General features: G+C 41.3%; 1 protein-coding gene across 2 annotated transcripts; it reads right to left on the bottom strand.

The window, feature by feature from the left end:
- Positions 1-2167: 2167 nt before the first annotated feature.
- LOC138624709 (synaptopodin-2) lies at positions 2168-18761 on the bottom strand. Of its 2 annotated transcripts, XM_069705102.1 has the most exons (5): positions 18608-18761; positions 10983-11134; positions 8950-9743; positions 4956-7295; positions 2168-4919 (listed from the first exon to the last, which is right to left on the bottom strand). In XM_069705102.1, exons 1-5 carry the CDS (start codon positions 18713-18715, stop codon positions 3442-3444), a joined length of 4872 nt encoding a protein of 1623 aa, XP_069561203.1. In that variant the 5' UTR covers positions 18716-18761; the 3' UTR covers positions 2168-3441. The 2 variants fall into 2 exon arrangements, with proteins under 2 accessions (XP_069561203.1, XP_069561202.1); XM_069705101.1 differs by having other exon boundaries at positions 2168-7295; positions 18608-18760.
- Positions 18762-18932: the final 171 nt, after the last annotated feature.

The following is an 18932-nucleotide window of genomic DNA, read 5'->3' on the forward strand; positions in this document are numbered from 1 at the left end:
AAGCAAAGGCTTCATCTACCAGGCCCAGGGGATGCCGGGAGGCAGCCTCCCAGGGTGTGAGGGGTTTGTAGCCCTTTACCAGCCAGGATGTTGGCCTTGCTGAGAGAGTTGTGGAGGCCCAAGCCGGAGGCCTGGGAGAGGAAGAAGCTGAAGCTGACTTCTGGCCTGTGTTTGGTACTCTGGCTGGTGGAGAAAGGGAGTAGCTCCTGCCAATTGCCTGGAAAGAAAAATCCAGACATGTTTATTTCAGTAAGGGTTCATTTTTGTTTGTCTGACTGGCCCATTGGCCAAATCAACTCAGCTTGGAAAACTGTTGAAAATAGAGTAGCTCTTTGTCAACATTCTTCTTTTAAGTGCTGTAATACTCTTATGTTGTATTTCATGTTTAAAAAATGTACTCTGTTTTATTCTTTGCAGATAAATATGTAAATAGGTGCCAAGATTAGAAAAAGCCATGAAAATAAATTAACTGCAAAAGCTGTTAAAAGCTCTATGAAACTTGTTATCATTAAACTTATTGCAGACATAATCGCCCATTTCACAGTAAGCCTCTTCAACCCAGTGCTTTAGCATTTGCCCAAACAGAGTGTCCTCTTATTTCACAGAACAACTGGCTTATGAGAACGTATGAGCTTCCCAACATAAGTCACATTCATCTTGTTTTCATTAGATCTGCTTTGCTCAACAACAACATTTGGAGAGAACATGGTGACTTCTACTTAATTCTTCTTCCTAAGAAATCTAGGCTGGCACGGGTGATGTGGGGTGGAAAAAAAACAACCTCTGTGCTGTTCATTGTCTGTTGAATATGGTGGACATGCAGAAAAGGCAGTGCTGCCATCGCCTGGTGAAAGATGAGTACTATCAGCAAACAGTGACAAAAAATTGCAAAAATGAAGGAACAGAATAGAAAAGAGTGCAGTCATAAAAAGACAAATGCTGAACGAGTCAAGGGGGCGAAAAAAAAATTCTTTGCTGACTCAGGTATCTGATAGGCTTAAAATGCCTGCAGCAGCGCTATCCTGGATTAGGGCAGACACAAGAATGTATGAGTAGATTAGTGGACAATTTAAGGTCATGTTTTCATTCTACTGAAGGAGATTGCCAAGATGAATATTTGCACGTTATTTATGTCCCTCAATCTGCCAATTCTGCAGAATTTAACATACAGTATCTCAGAAATGGCAGAGCATATGAGCTGGTGTTCATAATGGTGCGCATACAAACACTTCCATATTGAGACAGATGTTCAAAATAGTCTCCATATGGAGGCATGTTACAGCCCTGTTTATGTAGATTTATGGGGTGGCCAAAGTTTTCTTGAGGGGCACAAGGTCTGTGGGAAAGTACATTTGAGAGTCATAGGATCAATCTATATGTGGAACATCTGCTGTGCCTTAACCTATTTAAAACATATATATGTAATATATGGTTTTAGGTAGTTTAGTCATATTAACATTCATTTAACTCTATAAACAAGCTATTAATGGGCTGTGAACCTAGGGTAAAGTTTGAATTAATTTATATCTGACTAACACAAGCATTAAAATGTAAAACTGTCTTCAGAGGGAACTGTGGAACAAGTATAGCTGAGATAAAGATGTGTGTGTGTAATCAGCCAATGAAGCAGTGGCAGAGTCACATTGCTCCAGATATAGCTGCAGAAATCTGCTAACTGAAGGCACCATTTGATATTAAAACTTCCACTTAACAAGTAACTGCCCTTTTTGAAAATGCATGACAGAACACGGATACGCGTTTCAAAGGAATTAACCAATGAGGTCACAGCGAAGTCGCCAATCTATTAATATCCTTAAAAAAATGCATCATCAGGTCGTCATTCTGCGGGAATGTGCTGCTCAAGCATTCACCTCACCCCCTGAAAAAGTAGGTTACTCTGATAATGAGCTGCATTTGACTGATAACTGACAGGCTCTTTTTTAGAGTATAAACTGTATTTTATTTTATTTTCGAGAACTAATTCAGTTTGACGTACTTGATGCAATGGCCTTGATAGATTTGTAATGGAATTTTTTTTAAGGGCAAATAATAATTGTCAGTGCTTAAGGTGGAAAAGTGATGAAAATCAGCAAGATGAAAAGAAAAGAGACTAGGAATAGAATAAATCCTAAAAGCATGCTCAAAGGAAGAAAGAAAGGAAACGAAACAAGAATAAAAGACAATTTAATGGCACTGCAGTGAATCATACAGAAAGTGCACTCTGAAGAGAAACACACAAAGAGAAAAGAAAAAGAAAAGAACATAAAGAGCAAAAGCAGCCCTGTACCAAAAATACATTTTTGTGAGCATTAGCTAGTTATCTGTTCAATAACTCTTCTTTTATATGTCATTTATTATCTATTCATATATTTATATATATATAAAACAATACCAGGAGACGATGCATGAAGAGTGAAACTACAAGAGAGTCGGTGATATTATATATTTGTCTGGTATCAGAAAAAGAAAATACTATACAGGTCTGAACTATAGTAGCTTTTACTGGCTTAAGTTGAAATTTAAGCCTCCTCTCTGGACTTTCAGATCTCCCTCTCATGACGCAGTTTAAAAATAGTACCTAACATGATGCAACAGCTGGTAAAAAGCTTAAAATATAACTAACCCACTTCAGTCGGGGCTATGGAAAAAGACACTGGGGAAAGGCACTGAAGAATAAAAAACTGTTTACTTATCAAACATTTTATGTTTAAGTTAGCCTGTGTTAGTTGTGACAAGGACAACGTCTTCACTGTCTGGCCGGAAAATGGCCTGAAACTCCAGAGTTGTTACATAATCCCCGTACATGACAACCCTGACACTGCAAATTTAGCCTTCTGCTTGGTATCATTACACCCCACAAGCCTCACCCTTTTCACTTACCCCTTTATTTCTATCTTTACTTTATTTATCTTTATTGTATTTTAGTTTTTCTTTCTTTTGTATAACAAATAATATTCGGACTATTTAGCATTTTCTTCTTTTCAAAAATCAACTTTCTTTTTTCACTGTCCAGTACCATTCACTTGTGGTTTATTTTTCTCTCTCACCCCTTTATTTAATTTCGTACTGAGCATTATGCTCCCCTACATTCTCATAAAGCCACCACATTAAATTATTTTTACATAAAATTGCATTAATCTATAATGACTGCATAATTTACTATAAAAATGTTAACAGTTCAATTTGATTCTCTTATGTCTGATAAGATACACCATACTTACAACCCATTCTTTTTGTTAAGTTCCATCTTAGTAATTAGTGATGCTTTTTGCTCTCAAAACTTGCCAATCACCAAGTTCTGCCCTATACCAATAATAACGGTGAAGATAGTCTTTGCCAAAGCAAGTTTATGTGCTCAAAATATTGCACTTGGCCGTGGACTGCAAGAGCACCAACCCCCTGATTCAAGCAGGCACCAAGCATGTCATGATTCTATGAGAATCACTCTTTATCAACTGCTGTAGGCTTCCACACCTGAGCTGAGCTCTTTTTAGCCGTGAATTTAGGCTTAGGAGCAGCTGCAGTGTTGCCACCGGATGCAGATTCAGGCCGAGCAGCCACAGGGAAACTAGGAGCAATATAGCTACTGAGAGGCTGCGGCTGGTAAGGTGCAGAGGGAGTTGCCATATAGGGAGGGCTATTGGCTGGCTGGTAAGCAGCCTGTAGTGCCTGTGGATAGGCAGAGTTTGGAGACTGAGGAGTTTGGGGATGATAAGCTGGCGGGGCAGGTTGTTGATACTGTTGGTTATATGCTTGCTGGTATGGGCCACCAGTAGGTTGCTGATAAGGATTCGAAGGAGGATAAACATTAGCTTGGGATTGTTGATAGTGGCCATCATGCATCACAGGCTGCATGGGCATATCATAGGCTTGCTGGGGGTATGGGTTGCTAAAGGGTCCACCTGGCTGGACTGGGGGCATTTGCTCATATCTAATTGGTTGGCTATCAAGAGGTGGATTTGGAGGTGAACAGGTGGGTCCAGGTGCAGAAGGCTTTGCAGCCTCTGCTCCCGGGCCAAAGATAAAGAGTGAAGAATTTAGTTGATAGGGTTGATGCTTCATGACATCTATAACATTGAGAGGTTTACGGGCAGGCTTCTGTTTCTCTTTTTCTTTTTTCTTTGCTTTGGTCAAAGGGCTACTTGAAGGGAGCTGCTTTGTAGCTGCTGGGGGATACGATGGGGACTGAATAGGATTATATGCTAGTGGAGGTGGAGCACGTACATTGGGGGTATATTTCCACTCGTTTGGTAAGGAAGCAACTGGTGATGTTGGCCGGCTCGCCTTGTTTGCTTCCACAGTCTCAGAGTCCACAACAAACTTCTCCATACGAGACAGCCTCTTTGCGAACATATCAGCTCCTTTCCCTCTAACGACTGGCATCTCAAAAGCTGAACCTGGGGATGATGGGTTTAAGACAGTGGCCATTGGGTTGATGGGTGATGAAATTCTTTGACCGATGGTAAAAGAGTGCATCCGCTGTGGTGGAGAAGGAGGGGTCCGGTTCTGTGGCACATTTTGTAGTGGATGCCACGGTTTTGGAGAGGGACGAGTGTTCACTATTGACGTGGAGATATTCACAGGTGTTTGCTGTGACTGTGGTGTCCAGGCATTCACGGGTGTCTGAGGCTGGGTCTGAGATGGAGGCCATGTATTCATTGGTGGTTGTGGTGGAGGCTTTGAAGTGGACTGTTGCCAGTTTGGCTGTGGTGTGGGCTGGCGTGGAATTGGTTGAGTCCAAGGTGGCTGATGTTGGGCCTGATTTTGCTCTTGGGCCCAAGAATTAATCTGGTGCTGACCATGTTCTGGAGGGGGCTGAGCCCATGGTGTTTGGGTCTGAGCCTGGGCAGGTACTGGTGCCCATGGGTTCAAATTTGCTTGAGGCTGTGCTTGAGGCTGTACTTGAGGCTGTACTTGAGGCTGTACTTGAGGCTGTACTTGAGGCTGTGCTTGAGGCTGTGCTTGAGGCTGTGCTTGAGGCTGTGCTTGGGCTACTTGGATCCAAGGTGGCTGAGCTTGGACTTGAGTTTGTGATGGGGCCCAGGCATTAATTGAAGGCTGCTGTTGCTGTTGAGGCTGAGCTAATACCCAAGGTGGTTGAGGTTGACCTGGTGCTTGAGCCTGGGGCCATGTTTGTTGCAGAGCCTGATGCTGTGGTTGCTGCATCCATTGTGGTTGTGGCTGGGATTCTGGCTGAACCTGTTGAACCCAAGGAGGTTGTGCTTCAGACTTTTTCTGTGGTTGTTGTGCCCATGGTGGCTGAGGTTGAGAGGCTGTTTGTGATGGCTGTTGCCATGGGTTCTGGGGTTGTGGTAGCATTGGTTCTTGGGCTTGATCCCAGGCTGGCTGCATTTGCTGTCGGTGTGGCTGTTCGTTAGAGTGTGTCCAGGGGGCCTGAACCTGTGGCTGAGTCTGTGGTTGCTCTTGAGGCTGGGCCCAGGATGGCTGAGCATGTTTCTGAGCTTGGGTTTGCTCTTGAGGCTGAGTCCAGGATGGCTGAATTTGGGGGGTCCAAGTATTTGTAGGCGGTTGAAGCTGTGCTTGGGCCTGAGTGGGTTGACGTGTTACCCAAGGTGGCTGTGATGGGGACTGACTCGGAGGTGGGTTCTGGGGCTGCACTTGAGCTGGATGCCAAGAAGTGGAAGATGACTGTTGTTGTACTAGTGATTGTGCTGCACCCCAGTTAGTCACAGAAGAAGACTCATGCTGCAGAATAGAATTCATATGACCATTTGCCTCCTGAGCTGTCACTTGCACAGGGTGTTGTTGAGGTTCAGGCTCCGGGTGAGTCCATGCATGCTGTTCCACTGTGGTGGTGCTGGCAGGAGTCTCCTGGGTAGCAGGAGGGGGAGAGGGCTCAGGGGCAGGTGCAGGGGCTGGCTCTACTTCTGGAGCAGGGGTAGTCTCTGCGGTGGGGGCTATAGCAGGTGTGGATAGACTATTTTCAGCACACTCAGACATGTCCTGGTTGGTCACTTCTATCGGTGGGGACCAAGGAGGAGAGTTGGGGTTGATCACAGGCTTTGGGGCAACTGGTGGAGGAGTCTTATGTTTAACTCGCTGAGACTGGAGGAAATTACAAGCCTCAGCCCCAAGGCTAAGGTAGTCTTCCTCAGGTCCGGACTCAAAACCCAACTTCTTGTCGCTTCTGTTGAGGAGGTTCAGGAGTGCTGGGTTAGGTGATACTTTTGGGGCTTCCTTAAATGTGAACATAGGTTTGCCAGTATTCTTCTTCCTTGTATCCGACAACAGGCCCGTCCTAATTGCAGGAGTAGAAATGCGCTCATCACGAGAAGCTATATGTTCCCCTTGAGCCACAGAATCTTGATTGGTCCCACTCATTGCTTGAGAATAAGGGGTTACCACCATGCTTTCTGTTGTGAAAGGCTTTGCACTGCGATTGCTGAAAGAACTCTGCATTTCATTGGTTTGATGTTGGACTGTGCCATTGATGTTTGCAGAATACTGCTGTATTTGCTGTTGCTCTTGATGATATTGTTGCTGTGGCTGATACATTTGCTGCTGTTGATAATGACTTTGTTCATACTGCTGCTGCTGATGTATTTGTTGTTGGTGTTGTTGCTGCTGATGTTGTTGTTGTTGGTATTGTTGCTGCTGTTGGTATTGTTGCTGCTGTTGGTAGTTCTGTTGTTGCTCATAGTACTGTTGCTCTTGATATTGCTGGTATTGTTGTTGACTTTGTTGGTGCATATTTACATCCATGTAAGCATGCCCCTCTGTTGTGGACTGCTCCGCGATCTTCTTTTCAACCTCCGGCACTCCTTCCACGGGCATCCCTTGGCGCCGAAGCTCATCATGTTCAGCAGAAATCTCATCCATCCTCTGACGCCTTTGGACGAACATTAGGGCACCCTTGCCTTTGGTATCAGGCAAACACTCCATCTCTGCTTGGTTGTTCAAGTTCCTTTCAATTTCAAGGAGACCCTTGTCCAAGTTAAAGGTTAGCACACCTTTGCTACTCTGAGCATGAGTAAGAGAATGCTTGTTTATTTCAGAATCGTTAGGTGCAACAAGGGTGAATTCAACATTAGGGGTTTCTTGTTTGTCGTCTTCGTTTTCCTCGCTTTCTTCGTCGCTGTACTCTGGTTCGTCTTCTCCCGTGCCGTAGCTCACAAGTGTGTATTTCTTGGCTCTCTGACGATGTTTCTTGAACATCAACACCCCCTTGTTGTTGGGGTTGGGTGGAGCAGCCGTAAGAAACAGAGCAATACGTTTACATTTGGACTTGGCCTCCTTCACCTGTTTCTCAGACAGACTCTCGCCACGCCTGAGCCCTGTAAAGAGAAGCAAAAGAGAGAAAAAGATCAGAGATCGGGAAATAAAAAAAATAAAAACTTCTCTTAGGTAAATGTCATCTGAAATTAAATCTATTAATAACTTACATCAGAGTTAAAAACATCAAAACATTTCATCTGCATGTTCCCTGGGCCTTAATTAGTACTTATTTTTGAACAATTCTTTGATCGCTGACTTAATTACAATGCAGTCATTCCACATAGTATTGTGTCATTGTGTATTTGTCATTCGTGCACCTTGAATACGAGTTAAAAAATAAATGTATATTTTACCATATAAAATGTATTTTGGTTTCGCACTCATCTGAAGAGCTTTCACAAGTTTTTTAAAAAGGCAAAGCACAAAGCAATTAGACTTAGCTTGTAAGATTACACTGATATCAACACTTTTGTAAAAAAAAAAAAAAAAAAAGTTTCAAAAATAAATTCTATGCTCACAGCAGAAGCAGAAATGACAATAAACTATTAATACGTGGTGGAACTGAACACTCAACAAAACTAAGATGTTAACGGATTCCTTCCCATAAAAAGGATACATTGTGTATATTCTTCATCCACACATAATATTTATCCGCCTGTTGCTGTGAACTAATACATTATACATTTTTGATTGGCTTACTCCAAATATGCTCATTCAGCTGAAGCTAAAACATTGACCCATAAAGCCACAATGAAATTCTCTGACCCATGTCTAATGTTCTCATTTGTTCACAGAGTATGGACCACATTAAATTAGTTAGTCAGGAATAGGAACTGAGAAAGACAAAACACAGCTTGCATGCAATAAATTCACCAGGAGCAGAGTGTCTTTACCAGTCGTTATCTGTAAGCTGGCAAGCTATCCTCTTAAAACAATTTTGTTATTCTGACATCTATCACATTTGCTGATGCTTGGGCCAATCCGATTACAGAAATCACACAACAAAACCACTCTCAAACCGTCCAACAATACAAGGCTGTAATATAAAGACAAGCAGGCTTACATTTTTATATTCTTGCAAGACTAACCTGAAGGTGGAGGAGACAGCGGGAGTGAGCAACGGACTCACTTTTTTAGCTCAGTTAAAGCACCCAGTTTGAAAGGATCAGGTAACAATCTGGGTGAGCACATGCTGGTGTCTGTCAAAGGGCGACTTCTGCAGGCATCATCAGCGTGCTCGTGTTATATTTATGTCTTCCACACAGCTCAGAGGAACGCCTCGGTATCCATATTCATCATCAAGAACTTTTCAAATGGGACAGTTTATAATCAATTTAACTCCGTTGAATCTGTTTTCCCTTTGGTGCTTTTACATAAAAATGTTGGTGATTGTCCAATCTACACTGTGCCTCCCTACTATCTACCTATTGCTTTGGTTCTGTCAAAATTCAGGTTGCAGCCGGATGTATCTGCTTCCAGTCAAAGGAATGAGCACCCTGCTCCAACTCCTGTGACAGACACATACTATTTTGAGGGGTACACACACTGGGCATCAGGCTTTGGAATGCACACATGTTGACAAATGCAATTCAGTGTCGCAGATGACCTCTTAAAGAATAGATCCTTGAAACATGCACTCACACACAGAATAAAAAAAATACACACCAGGAGAATGCTCACAGGTAGAAATGGAAATGCTCTAAGGGTACTTACTGGCGTGCCGCGCCCGATGCTTGTTGGGTTTGTCTGGATCCTTCTCAGAATCAGAGTCCTGCTCTTCTGCCGGCGTCGCCTCTTCTGAGGGAATTTCAAATGAGACAGTAAAAGACCCGGGAACACCCTCGCAGTGCCCTCCTCCTTCTTCTCCTTCACTTTGGGATCCAACACTTTCACTGACCCTGGGGCCACCCACACTCAGGATGCCCCTCCCTGCTCCTGATGCTGCTGGCTGCTGCAAAATGACCTCCACCTGCCCCAGCATCGAGGGGGAGCCGACCACCACTCCATGGTGGCTGAGCGGCTCTCTGGCAGAGCACGACACATTGTGCGATGCGGTTGTGGTATGGATAGTCTCAACAGTCTTTCTGTTTGAGAGTTCCTCTCCAATTCCTAGAGCACTCCCGAGAGAGGTGCAGCCCACGTCATCCAAAGTTTGTTCAGAGAGGGACACCTGGAGCTCGACCATGTCCCCGGGGGAGAAGCACCGCTGCTCTTCATCATCATTATTCCTGAAAACAGCCTCCCGGCCTCTTGGATCACCACATGAGGGAGCATGTAGTTGAGTGCTGAGCAGCTGGGGTCGCCTGGGAAACTCTGTGTCGCTGTCTACCTCCTCATAGTAGGCCTCTTCTTGGGACTCAGATACGTAGAGTTCCTTTGGGACGGGGGACCTGTTCTTCGGCGATAGGATGTGGAGGGTGGTGCTCTCTAAAACCTCACCCGAAGAGACCCTCTCACCAGAGTGTGTCCCTTCTGATTCACAGTCTTCAGCAGGGAGGGAGTGGTATCTTTCAAAGAAAAGGGAGAAAAGTAATAAGCAATGTGGCACATTCTGTTAGTTCATCATTAAGGTTAAAAGGAAAGAAAAGAAAATCACTTCTTATTCTATTTGTTTTTTAAACAGGATACTGGTAAATTTGTTTAGATCTCAGCATTTTAAAATAAGTATTTAAATGCTCAAGGGATGTTAAATAAATGGCAACTCAGTAGCTCCAAGTGATATTTAGGCAAATATAAAATCTCTATTTAGCCTTCAAACCACCCACATTTGCATCAGTATATGTATCTTTTTATTTTTACTTCTAAATAAAAGACAGAGGCCTGTTCACACACATCTGTACAATGCCATTTCAGTGAGTACTTGTTGTCACTGAGGCATATTGGATTGAAGTCTTTCCTGTGGTAGTTGAAGTTGTCAAAGCAATCAGGTATATTTAATCGTTATGCAGGAGGTTAATCAAAAAGATCAGGGAACTGAAGTAGAAAGTAATCACGTTTAAATATCACTTTGCCTAATTTCCACTTTTAAGGTCAGCCTGGAGTAGCATTAAAGAGTGTAATTATCTGTGTCTGCAGTTACTGACCAATTAGACCTTAAAGAAAAGTCCATCATCTGCGCTCCAAGTCTATACAAACAAGATTCTGTCTGCAGAAACAGAAGCATTATGAACACAAATATACCTGTTTTGTATGGTTGTGCAGTAGTCACACAGAGAATACCTATATGAGAGAGTATATGAATCTGAAAATAACTTCTCAAGAACTAGATCATCTTTAATCTGCCTTCAAAACAACTGTTTGCAGTAGAGATACAGGCAGGCTAAGAATCATGCAGCGTTATCTGAGGACATGTCACACTGATATACAGGCTGGCAATGCAAGCTGAGTAATGGCTGAACAGCTGCATGCCAATCAGACAAGCAAATCTGTAACACACGGACATGGATTCACATACACAGAGGTTCACTGAGCTCTGCAAAAGGGCACAGGTCATAAAACAACATGCTATCTAAATGCTAATACAGCAGTGCAATAATCAGATCCCACTGCTGTTGTGAACACCAAGGATCGAGGGGACTGCATGGCTCAATTGTCCTGATACACAAACTTTGCAGTGTTTTACAGAACTGTCCTCATAGACTTGAATTGTTTTATATTTCACACAAATGACATCTCATGAATCAGACATTTTGATGAACGCAAAACTGCATAATTGTCATATGATCTCAGCTGTTGACTGGCACTACCTTTTGACAAGTAACTGCAGACAGTCGATTGACGTGTCGATGAGAGCAACAGCTTGTAAAAGAGTGAGATCAGCACATGGCTCCCCGTTGACTGACACCACCTCATCACCATCGCGCACTCCTGCCTGGAAGGCACGACCATCCTCCTCCACCTGTGGAAGACAATATCGTAGTAAGAGAACAAAAAAAAACAGTCAGATCACACAGATCAGTTTCCATCATCTCCGTACTGTATGTCAGTTCTTCACAAACCTCATCAAAAGAGCACCATCAGTTAATAATGTCCATAATATGCGGTGACCCGAAAAAGGAAAAGATGCAAAGTTGAACAGCTGTACAGTGGACATCCCCCAAGTGTGAGAACCGCCCTCTAACCTTCACACAGCCCAGCTATCAAAGTGCAGCTATTTACAGGAAGCCAAAATAAATCATGTTTGAAATGTTGTTAGTTGCTGCTGTCAGAAAATAGAAACTTTTTCCCTGGGTCAGTATCACAAATCCATTTTTATCTGGGAAAGCAATAGGACCACAGTATGTCAGCTCCTAAAGAGGAGAATAATAAGAGAAAAGTCTTCATCTACCTGTAACTTAAATAAAGGAAAGCTGCAAATGATAACGATGTCAGCAAAATAGAGCTTAAATAAAGAGTGGTTTATGCCCAGCACAAAGATAAGACCATCTGTTGAGGGACTCCATTCATTGAGTTTTGTAATTGCCTGTCTCTTTTGATGTGTATGAAGTTCAGACAAGGCCAGAATGGCAATGTGGGCAGAGGGATCGTTAATATTTTAGAGATGTTAAATGAGAATATGATCAAAAATTGTCTCAAACTATTTTAAATCACTGCAGAGTCGAGCAACAGTTTGCACAAATTCACACTTCAATGTACAAACAGTGTCATTGACATATTTATCAATAATAAAAGTGGCAATTCTACCTTAGTGTGTACCCTTCTACCAGCTGCATCTTATAGCAGCTCTATGCAGATCAATTCAAAGGGAACCTCTTTACTCAGTTAAACAAATGACTGATGGTTTCATTTTCTTGTAATTGGTTCCTGAAGCCCATAAAATGGTTCATTAATAAGAGGATTTAATCAGGAGAAATATCCCATAAATTCTGCACAAAAGGCCACTGATACAGCAAGAGGGATAAATTATTACTTACCAGGCAATTACATGATATGCTCCCAGGAAATATAAAAATATATATCAAATATAACAAATGCAAAGCTTTGGGAAGATTAACAAGGTCTGCAATGCTTCTCTGATGTATTAATTCAGATGTATGTTCTTCCCTCATACTTCTACTCTGATAATTCTCAAATAAAGACAACATGCCAAAAAGATAACCTTCAAATATTGTTAGATATAAAGCTCCACAGCTCAATTTATTCACCATATTGAGGTCATGTATCTTAATCTGTGTTCGGGCTAATTCCCCTGAAGGATTCTTTTACAAGGTTACTGAGTAATGTGTGACATCAGAATCAATACTCGTTAATCTTTGACCCTAAACATGAGTAAGTGACCACGTTATTCTGCCATCAATGAACGTCCCTCTGTTGAATTATTTGATCACTTGACCATTTAACAACACAGTTCCCCCTTGCTTGGATTATTTAGGATACCGAGAAGGATCTCCTGGTAAGCATCAGCCACATAAATCGTGCAATAGCTCACAGTTAAGACATTTTAAACTGATGATTTTCTATTTCCCTGTTTATTTTCTCAATAAAGAAACACAAAAATACAAATTTGCTACGTAATGCCTTCCTGGAATAAAATAATTGAAGAATGCTGCTTACAATAAATAGGAAAATCACAATCTTTACAATCGTGTTGTTTTCTACTGTACTGATAGGAATTAATAAAATGCTAAATTAAATCATGCATTTGTTCATGTTCCAATTTCGGATCACTGTAATTAAACCTAAATAAATAATTCTACAACTTTATAACAAATGCACTTTGTCATGAACGTGCAAAAGCAGCTTTAGATACATGCAGTAACACAACTCTGTCACTAGAGGGCGATAAATACACATGTTTTACGACTGAAGGAGGAAAAGGAAAATCATAACACATATACAAACGAAGCAAAAGAAAGTAAAAAGAAAAAGTTTGCTCTTCCAAAACCGTATCGGTTTCATCCCTTCTATTTCAAATGCAATACAAAAATCACACCTCATTCAAACATGCATTCAGCCAAAGCACTCCCTACCAAAGTCTGAGTCTAACATGGGCAGCATCCAGAACAATAAAACGAGCCTACCTTCCCATGTATACAAAACTATTTCATGGGTTTCATTACAGAGCTGGTAACTTTCAGATAAACTCCCCCTGACTCCATCCTCACTCCAGTATTTAAGAGTTAACTGTGTGCAAACATGCCCTATAAGGTAGTCAGTGTGTCTGTCCACTGGGACTCACACCTCACTACAGGGAGGATGGTTTTGTCTGGAATGCCACAGCAACCACCTCTGCTCCAAAAAAGGAGGGGAAACATTTGTCGTCGTCTCTCCTCGCAACTGAAAGATACACAGTCAAGCAGTGTTCAAAGGAAGCAGATATCACCTGGCGTCTCAACCCTGTTTGTAATGTGCGGCTTGTAAAGAGAGGCCAGACATATATGCAGTAACTGTATTGGAGAGGATGACAGATAAATGCTACACAGGTGTGAGGAGAGGAGATCATCAACAGTTATTCCAAAAATATTGTTCCAATTATCACATTTACCGCCACGAGAGGCCATAATCAAACAACACTGTAAGCCCAGGTACCCCATTCGCAAACGATCTATTTAATAAACTTAAACACAGCCGAAAATCACAGGAAACAAATGAGGCGTCTGCCGAGCTCGAGGCGGTTCCTGCCTTTCACAGCTTTGAGCAATTATGTTTTCACATTTCAGGCAAATATTTCCCAGCTGCCAACAGGTAACGCTCACATGTGGGAAGATTTACATTTAATGTCTTCATTCACTCGGCTGTACTTTTAGTAATGCTTCCTGGAGGGCCACTAACAGCATATATTGACATATATTGTAAAGTATTATTGTGTTCATGCAAGTTATAGGATTTTGGTTTTCCTAATTAATTTTCTTCCAATCATTGTCAGTGTTTCACTTTTTACTTTAATTTGAGTTAAAGGTACACCCTGCACAGTTTTTGATGACAAGCAGACCTATAGCGCAATTTTCATCAGTAGGTCACCATTTTGTTTGTATCATGTTTATGTATGAAGTCTCACACTTTTACACTACGATTGACAGTTGATGGCTGTGATGTGACGACAAAGACAATTGAAAATTTGCTTTGCAAATGTGAGGAAGGAAATGCACTTTTTTGTTGTTGGACCTCAAACATGCACATGTCTCGATGAGAAAGACTGATTGTAAATTCAATTTTTGGTTGTTGAAAACCCCACAGGGGACCTTTAAAGGAGCAGTGTGTAGGAAGAAGCGAAGTGAGAAGTTGTGTTGCCCAAAACACTTTTTGAGCGGAGAGGGACTCATGTTATGCAACATTAAATTAACATTTAGTTGTAATATTAATGAAAATACTGTCCATTAAAATCCTGGATTCAAATTCTTAATTAAGTAAAGTCTGCAAGTATCAACAGCATGATTAAAAATATATATTCTATTGCTGCCCACCACCACAGATTCCTCCAGCTCCGCTGTCACAAGGACAGATACAGGAGATCATTCCTGCCCACTGCCATAAGACTTTACAATAACTCACCTCTGGCAAAATCCATCACAGTACAAAAACACTGTTGACTGTGTTTCTTGGTTGCTTGTATATTATATGTATATTATATATATAGATATATACTGTACCGTATGTATATATATATATATATATATATATGTTGACTGTGTTTATTGGTTTGTTGTATATAATATATATAGATATTTAATGTACTGTATATATACTGTATGTACTGTGCATTTTATATTTTATATTTATATTTTTTATTTTATTGCTTTTCTATTATATTATTCTATTCTATTATTATTTTATTCTATTGTTTCTATTATTGCTCCTGTATGTATGCTGTTGTGGCGAAAAAATTTCCCCTCGGGGATTAATAAAGTATATACCTACCTACCCTACCCACCTAACTTTTGGCAACGCGACAGTGCTGAAAAGAGAATAAAGAGAATAATTTAAAAGCCAACAGTCATTCAAATAAAAACACTATTACAGCACCTGAGATGATCCTCTCTTTCTACCATCATCTGGTCCAAAGGTCAACGAGTTCTCACTTTAAGTTGCGTTGGCAAAAAGCATTCACGAGCAGGAATACTGCAACTCACTCCTAACATCCATGCATAATGTGGTTGGAGCACTGGACTCAGTTTGCTGAGATGATACAATATGAGAAGAGCAAAACAAACCCAGTCATCTTCTCAGGTCACTGCTTTCTCCCAGGACCGGAACAGCTGAAAAACACAGCGCCAAAACTCTACAAACTGAAAGAGTAGTAGGGCACTTTGTTTACCCCGGGAAAACAGCATTGAATGACTGAGGCAATGGTATTTTGCCGATTGCCTGGCAACTAAATAAGGTTCCTATGGTGCACTATTAGGGCTGAAGCATCAGCAACAAGAGCCCTCTGTAAAGGCAAGATCATGCTGGCAAAAAGGACTATTAATTCAAGCTAACACAATTTAAGGGACTTGGAATTAGTTTTCATAGTATGTACGAATGTAAAGTCTCAAAACTTTGCAGACCTTGTCATTCAGTGCTCCAAAACTGACCTGATGCATGTTGACATCTCGCATACCTAGATGGCATACCTTCGTAATTAGGCGAAAATGTCTCCTGTTCAGGTTGGCACGACTTAAACTATTTCTTTTCTTTTTTTTTTTTTTTCTAAGATACAGGAGAGCAGCTGTAAATTGCCCATGTGTTTCTGAAGGTGTGTTGCCGTCTTTGTAGGACTTCACAACCAAAACGTTGTACTGTGCAGTTTCTGTGGCTTTAAAAATGAAGTGACCTCATCAACTTTGTACTCAGGCCAGGACTCCAAATAAGAAGAAAAATACAACCTCCCTTATATGGGAAGAAGCTTGTAAGAGTGGATAGCCTGTGCCCTTACACTGTAGTGCTTGTCAGTACACAGAACAATCACTTTCTCTCAGGAAACAAAACACAGTTTCCAATACGTTCAACAGAAGCTTTAAAAGAAAAAAACCACACACACATTTTATCAGACGCAGGAGAGCCTCGAGCTTAAGAGCATTTGTCATGATCTTGGTATGTTTTTTTTTTTTTTTTACTTTTATCTCACGGACTTGGCTCTGTCCTTCCCACAAGAAGACAAGTTTGTAGGTATGTTTAGAGTTATGCCTTCCAGATGAGGTACACTAACACCCCCCCCCACCCCCAGCTGTCCCAGGTTGAGGCATATGCATCATGTTGAGCTACTTCACTTTAATAGCCCCACATTTAAATGTAGTGTATTCACAAGACTCTAATGTAACACATGAGAACACTTTGGGGGCTAGAATACTTTAAACAGCGCATTTATGTCTAAATTTAGACAGTGAAGTTTCACGAGAAAATTAAAACTTAAACAGGCATTAGAAGTAGGGGGCATTCCCCCATATGGGGGAGAGAGACGGAGACTTTCGTAGCTGTTTTGCTTACTAAACCTTACAGTAGTTGCTTTTTTTTAGCACCGCATTTTGTAAGAATAATGTTAGCCCATGTGTAATATTTGTTCCATATAGTGTACATGACTGACTGTATGGGGCATTTGTATCGATGGAACTTTAGATTTTGAACTAAGCCTGACATTTGTTCATACCTTTTAATAAAACTTATGTCAACAACTTTAAGAGAGACCAAAGGGAATATAATAATAATGTTTCTTTTATTTCATACTTTTATTCTGATATAAGCTCATCACTGGAGATTCTTGACTTATTGCTTCTGAAGCTTCCGTACAAGTAAAAATAATTATTTCATGAAATCAAACAGAAATCACAATGAAAGTCACACCTGAACTTCACAATGGTGGCTGCAGTTGTTGGAAACAGGTTAAGCATCTGTCATTAAAATGATCTTGTGATACTTTCAGAGTCTCTGAAGCTTTCTTGTGGCGCTTTGATGTCGCAGGAATGCAGCTTAAGAAAAACGTTTACACGTTCACTACTTGGACGACAGGTTAATGAGGGATCTGTGCAGTTTGAGCACTTGTTACATGCATTAAGATACCATATATAGAGTCTCAGTATGTCTTCCAAGTAAAGGCATCTGGCTTTACTTCTTTCAATGGGCATTTACATCGCAGCAAAATATCAAATAATCGTCTGGAAAACTGCATACTGACATTTTAATTTGAGTATTTTACATATTTAAGCCCAAATGCATGCCTTTAAACAATACTGGGTTAACTTGATCCATATACAGATGCTCATTCAATGAGAGTAAACTAAGTAAAAAGTAAGCTGGTGTTGTGTCCATTACTATGTTCAGTGTTTAAATTGAAACGATAAAGGTGTTCCCATGCAACACTGTCCAGACTGTTGTACAATGAATTAACACGTGCATTTCCAAAATCTTTTGTCACAACTGGTCTGAAAGTAGCTGAATTTGTATTTTAAGCTATACAATTGTAAATCTTTGCTTGCAAGATGTGACCAGGTGTGATGGATGGATAAAAAAAAGTATGAAACATTAGCATGCAAATGTAAGGCACCAGCCTACTGCCCTGAGAGTAGTATTCATCCATACTGCCTCAAAGTGCCAATGCAACATGTAATAGAATGGCTGTTGTGCATCAAAGAAAATTAGCTCCATCAGTCACCTGAGAGCAGATCAAATGCACCTACAAGGTTTATTACCTCATTATCAGGCTAAACACATGCTGAAGTGCTCTTGTACCAACATTTTAATTCGCCTCGCCTTCTTATCACTTGTCTGAATGCTAAAGTGATATCTATAATCATATTTTATCTGAACCTCTGACTCTTTTTGTTTGTGAGCATCAACATGACGCACATACCTTTCACTCACGAGCTTGGTTATGCTCTAACGCTTTGCTTTCTCGCTGAGGTCTGCCTGATAACGGATCAGGCTGCCCTCAGCTTCACACTCTCTCTTGGCCTTGACCATATAAGGGTGCCGAGGAATCTCTCACCAAAACACAGCCAACGCAGACAAAAATGCAGCGTCGCTCACTGCTCCGAATAAATGAGCCCCACCGGAGAATTAAACTTTCTAGAAATACCTATTTTTCTATTGGATTTCTCTACAAAACTCTGATGCCGTCTAATTCAAACTGGAAAGTGAACGGGATCTAAAAAAAAACCCACCAAAAAACAAATGTAAAACTCTTTTTGTGGTCCAATCCAAAAATGTTCAGGTGACTCATCAATAACACAAGACTAGCAGGATATTGCTTTATCCCAAATTCAAATGGGGGTAGATAGATAGACAGATAAACAGATTGACAGACAGACAGACAGACAGACAGACAGACAGACAGACAGATAGATAGATAGATAGATAGATAGATAGATAGATAGATAGATAGATAGATAGATAGATAGATAGATAGATAGATAGATAGATAGATAGATAGATAGATAGATAGATAGATAGGGCCTACCTGGGAAACGAGAAAAGGTCTGTAGGTGTCCCCCTCTCCATCCCGTAGGGTGAATCCCCAGGGGGCACCACCACGCAGCGTTACGCAGATGTAATCCCCGGTGCCCATGCTGCGCACAGCTCCTCAGCCAAACTTCCACAGTGCGCTCATCAAGCTGTCAGCCAGACCAGCAGCGCTTTACACAACCCACCTCCACTGTATAATCCCCATCATCTGAGCTCTCCCTGAGTCCAGCCCGCTTCATAAACGTCACGGCTCAAGGACCCGCCTGCAGGCGTTTTATGCAACTGGTGGTTTATTGTCGGTGAGCTCTCTCGCATTTTGC

The sequence above is a fragment of the Brachyistius frenatus genome, unplaced genomic scaffold (assembly GCF_029030835.1).
Source record: "Brachyistius frenatus isolate BFR_SWC_R1_liver_20210118 unplaced genomic scaffold, ASM2903083v1 Contig_54, whole genome shotgun sequence".
Taxonomy (NCBI): domain Eukaryota; kingdom Metazoa; phylum Chordata; class Actinopteri; family Embiotocidae; genus Brachyistius; species Brachyistius frenatus.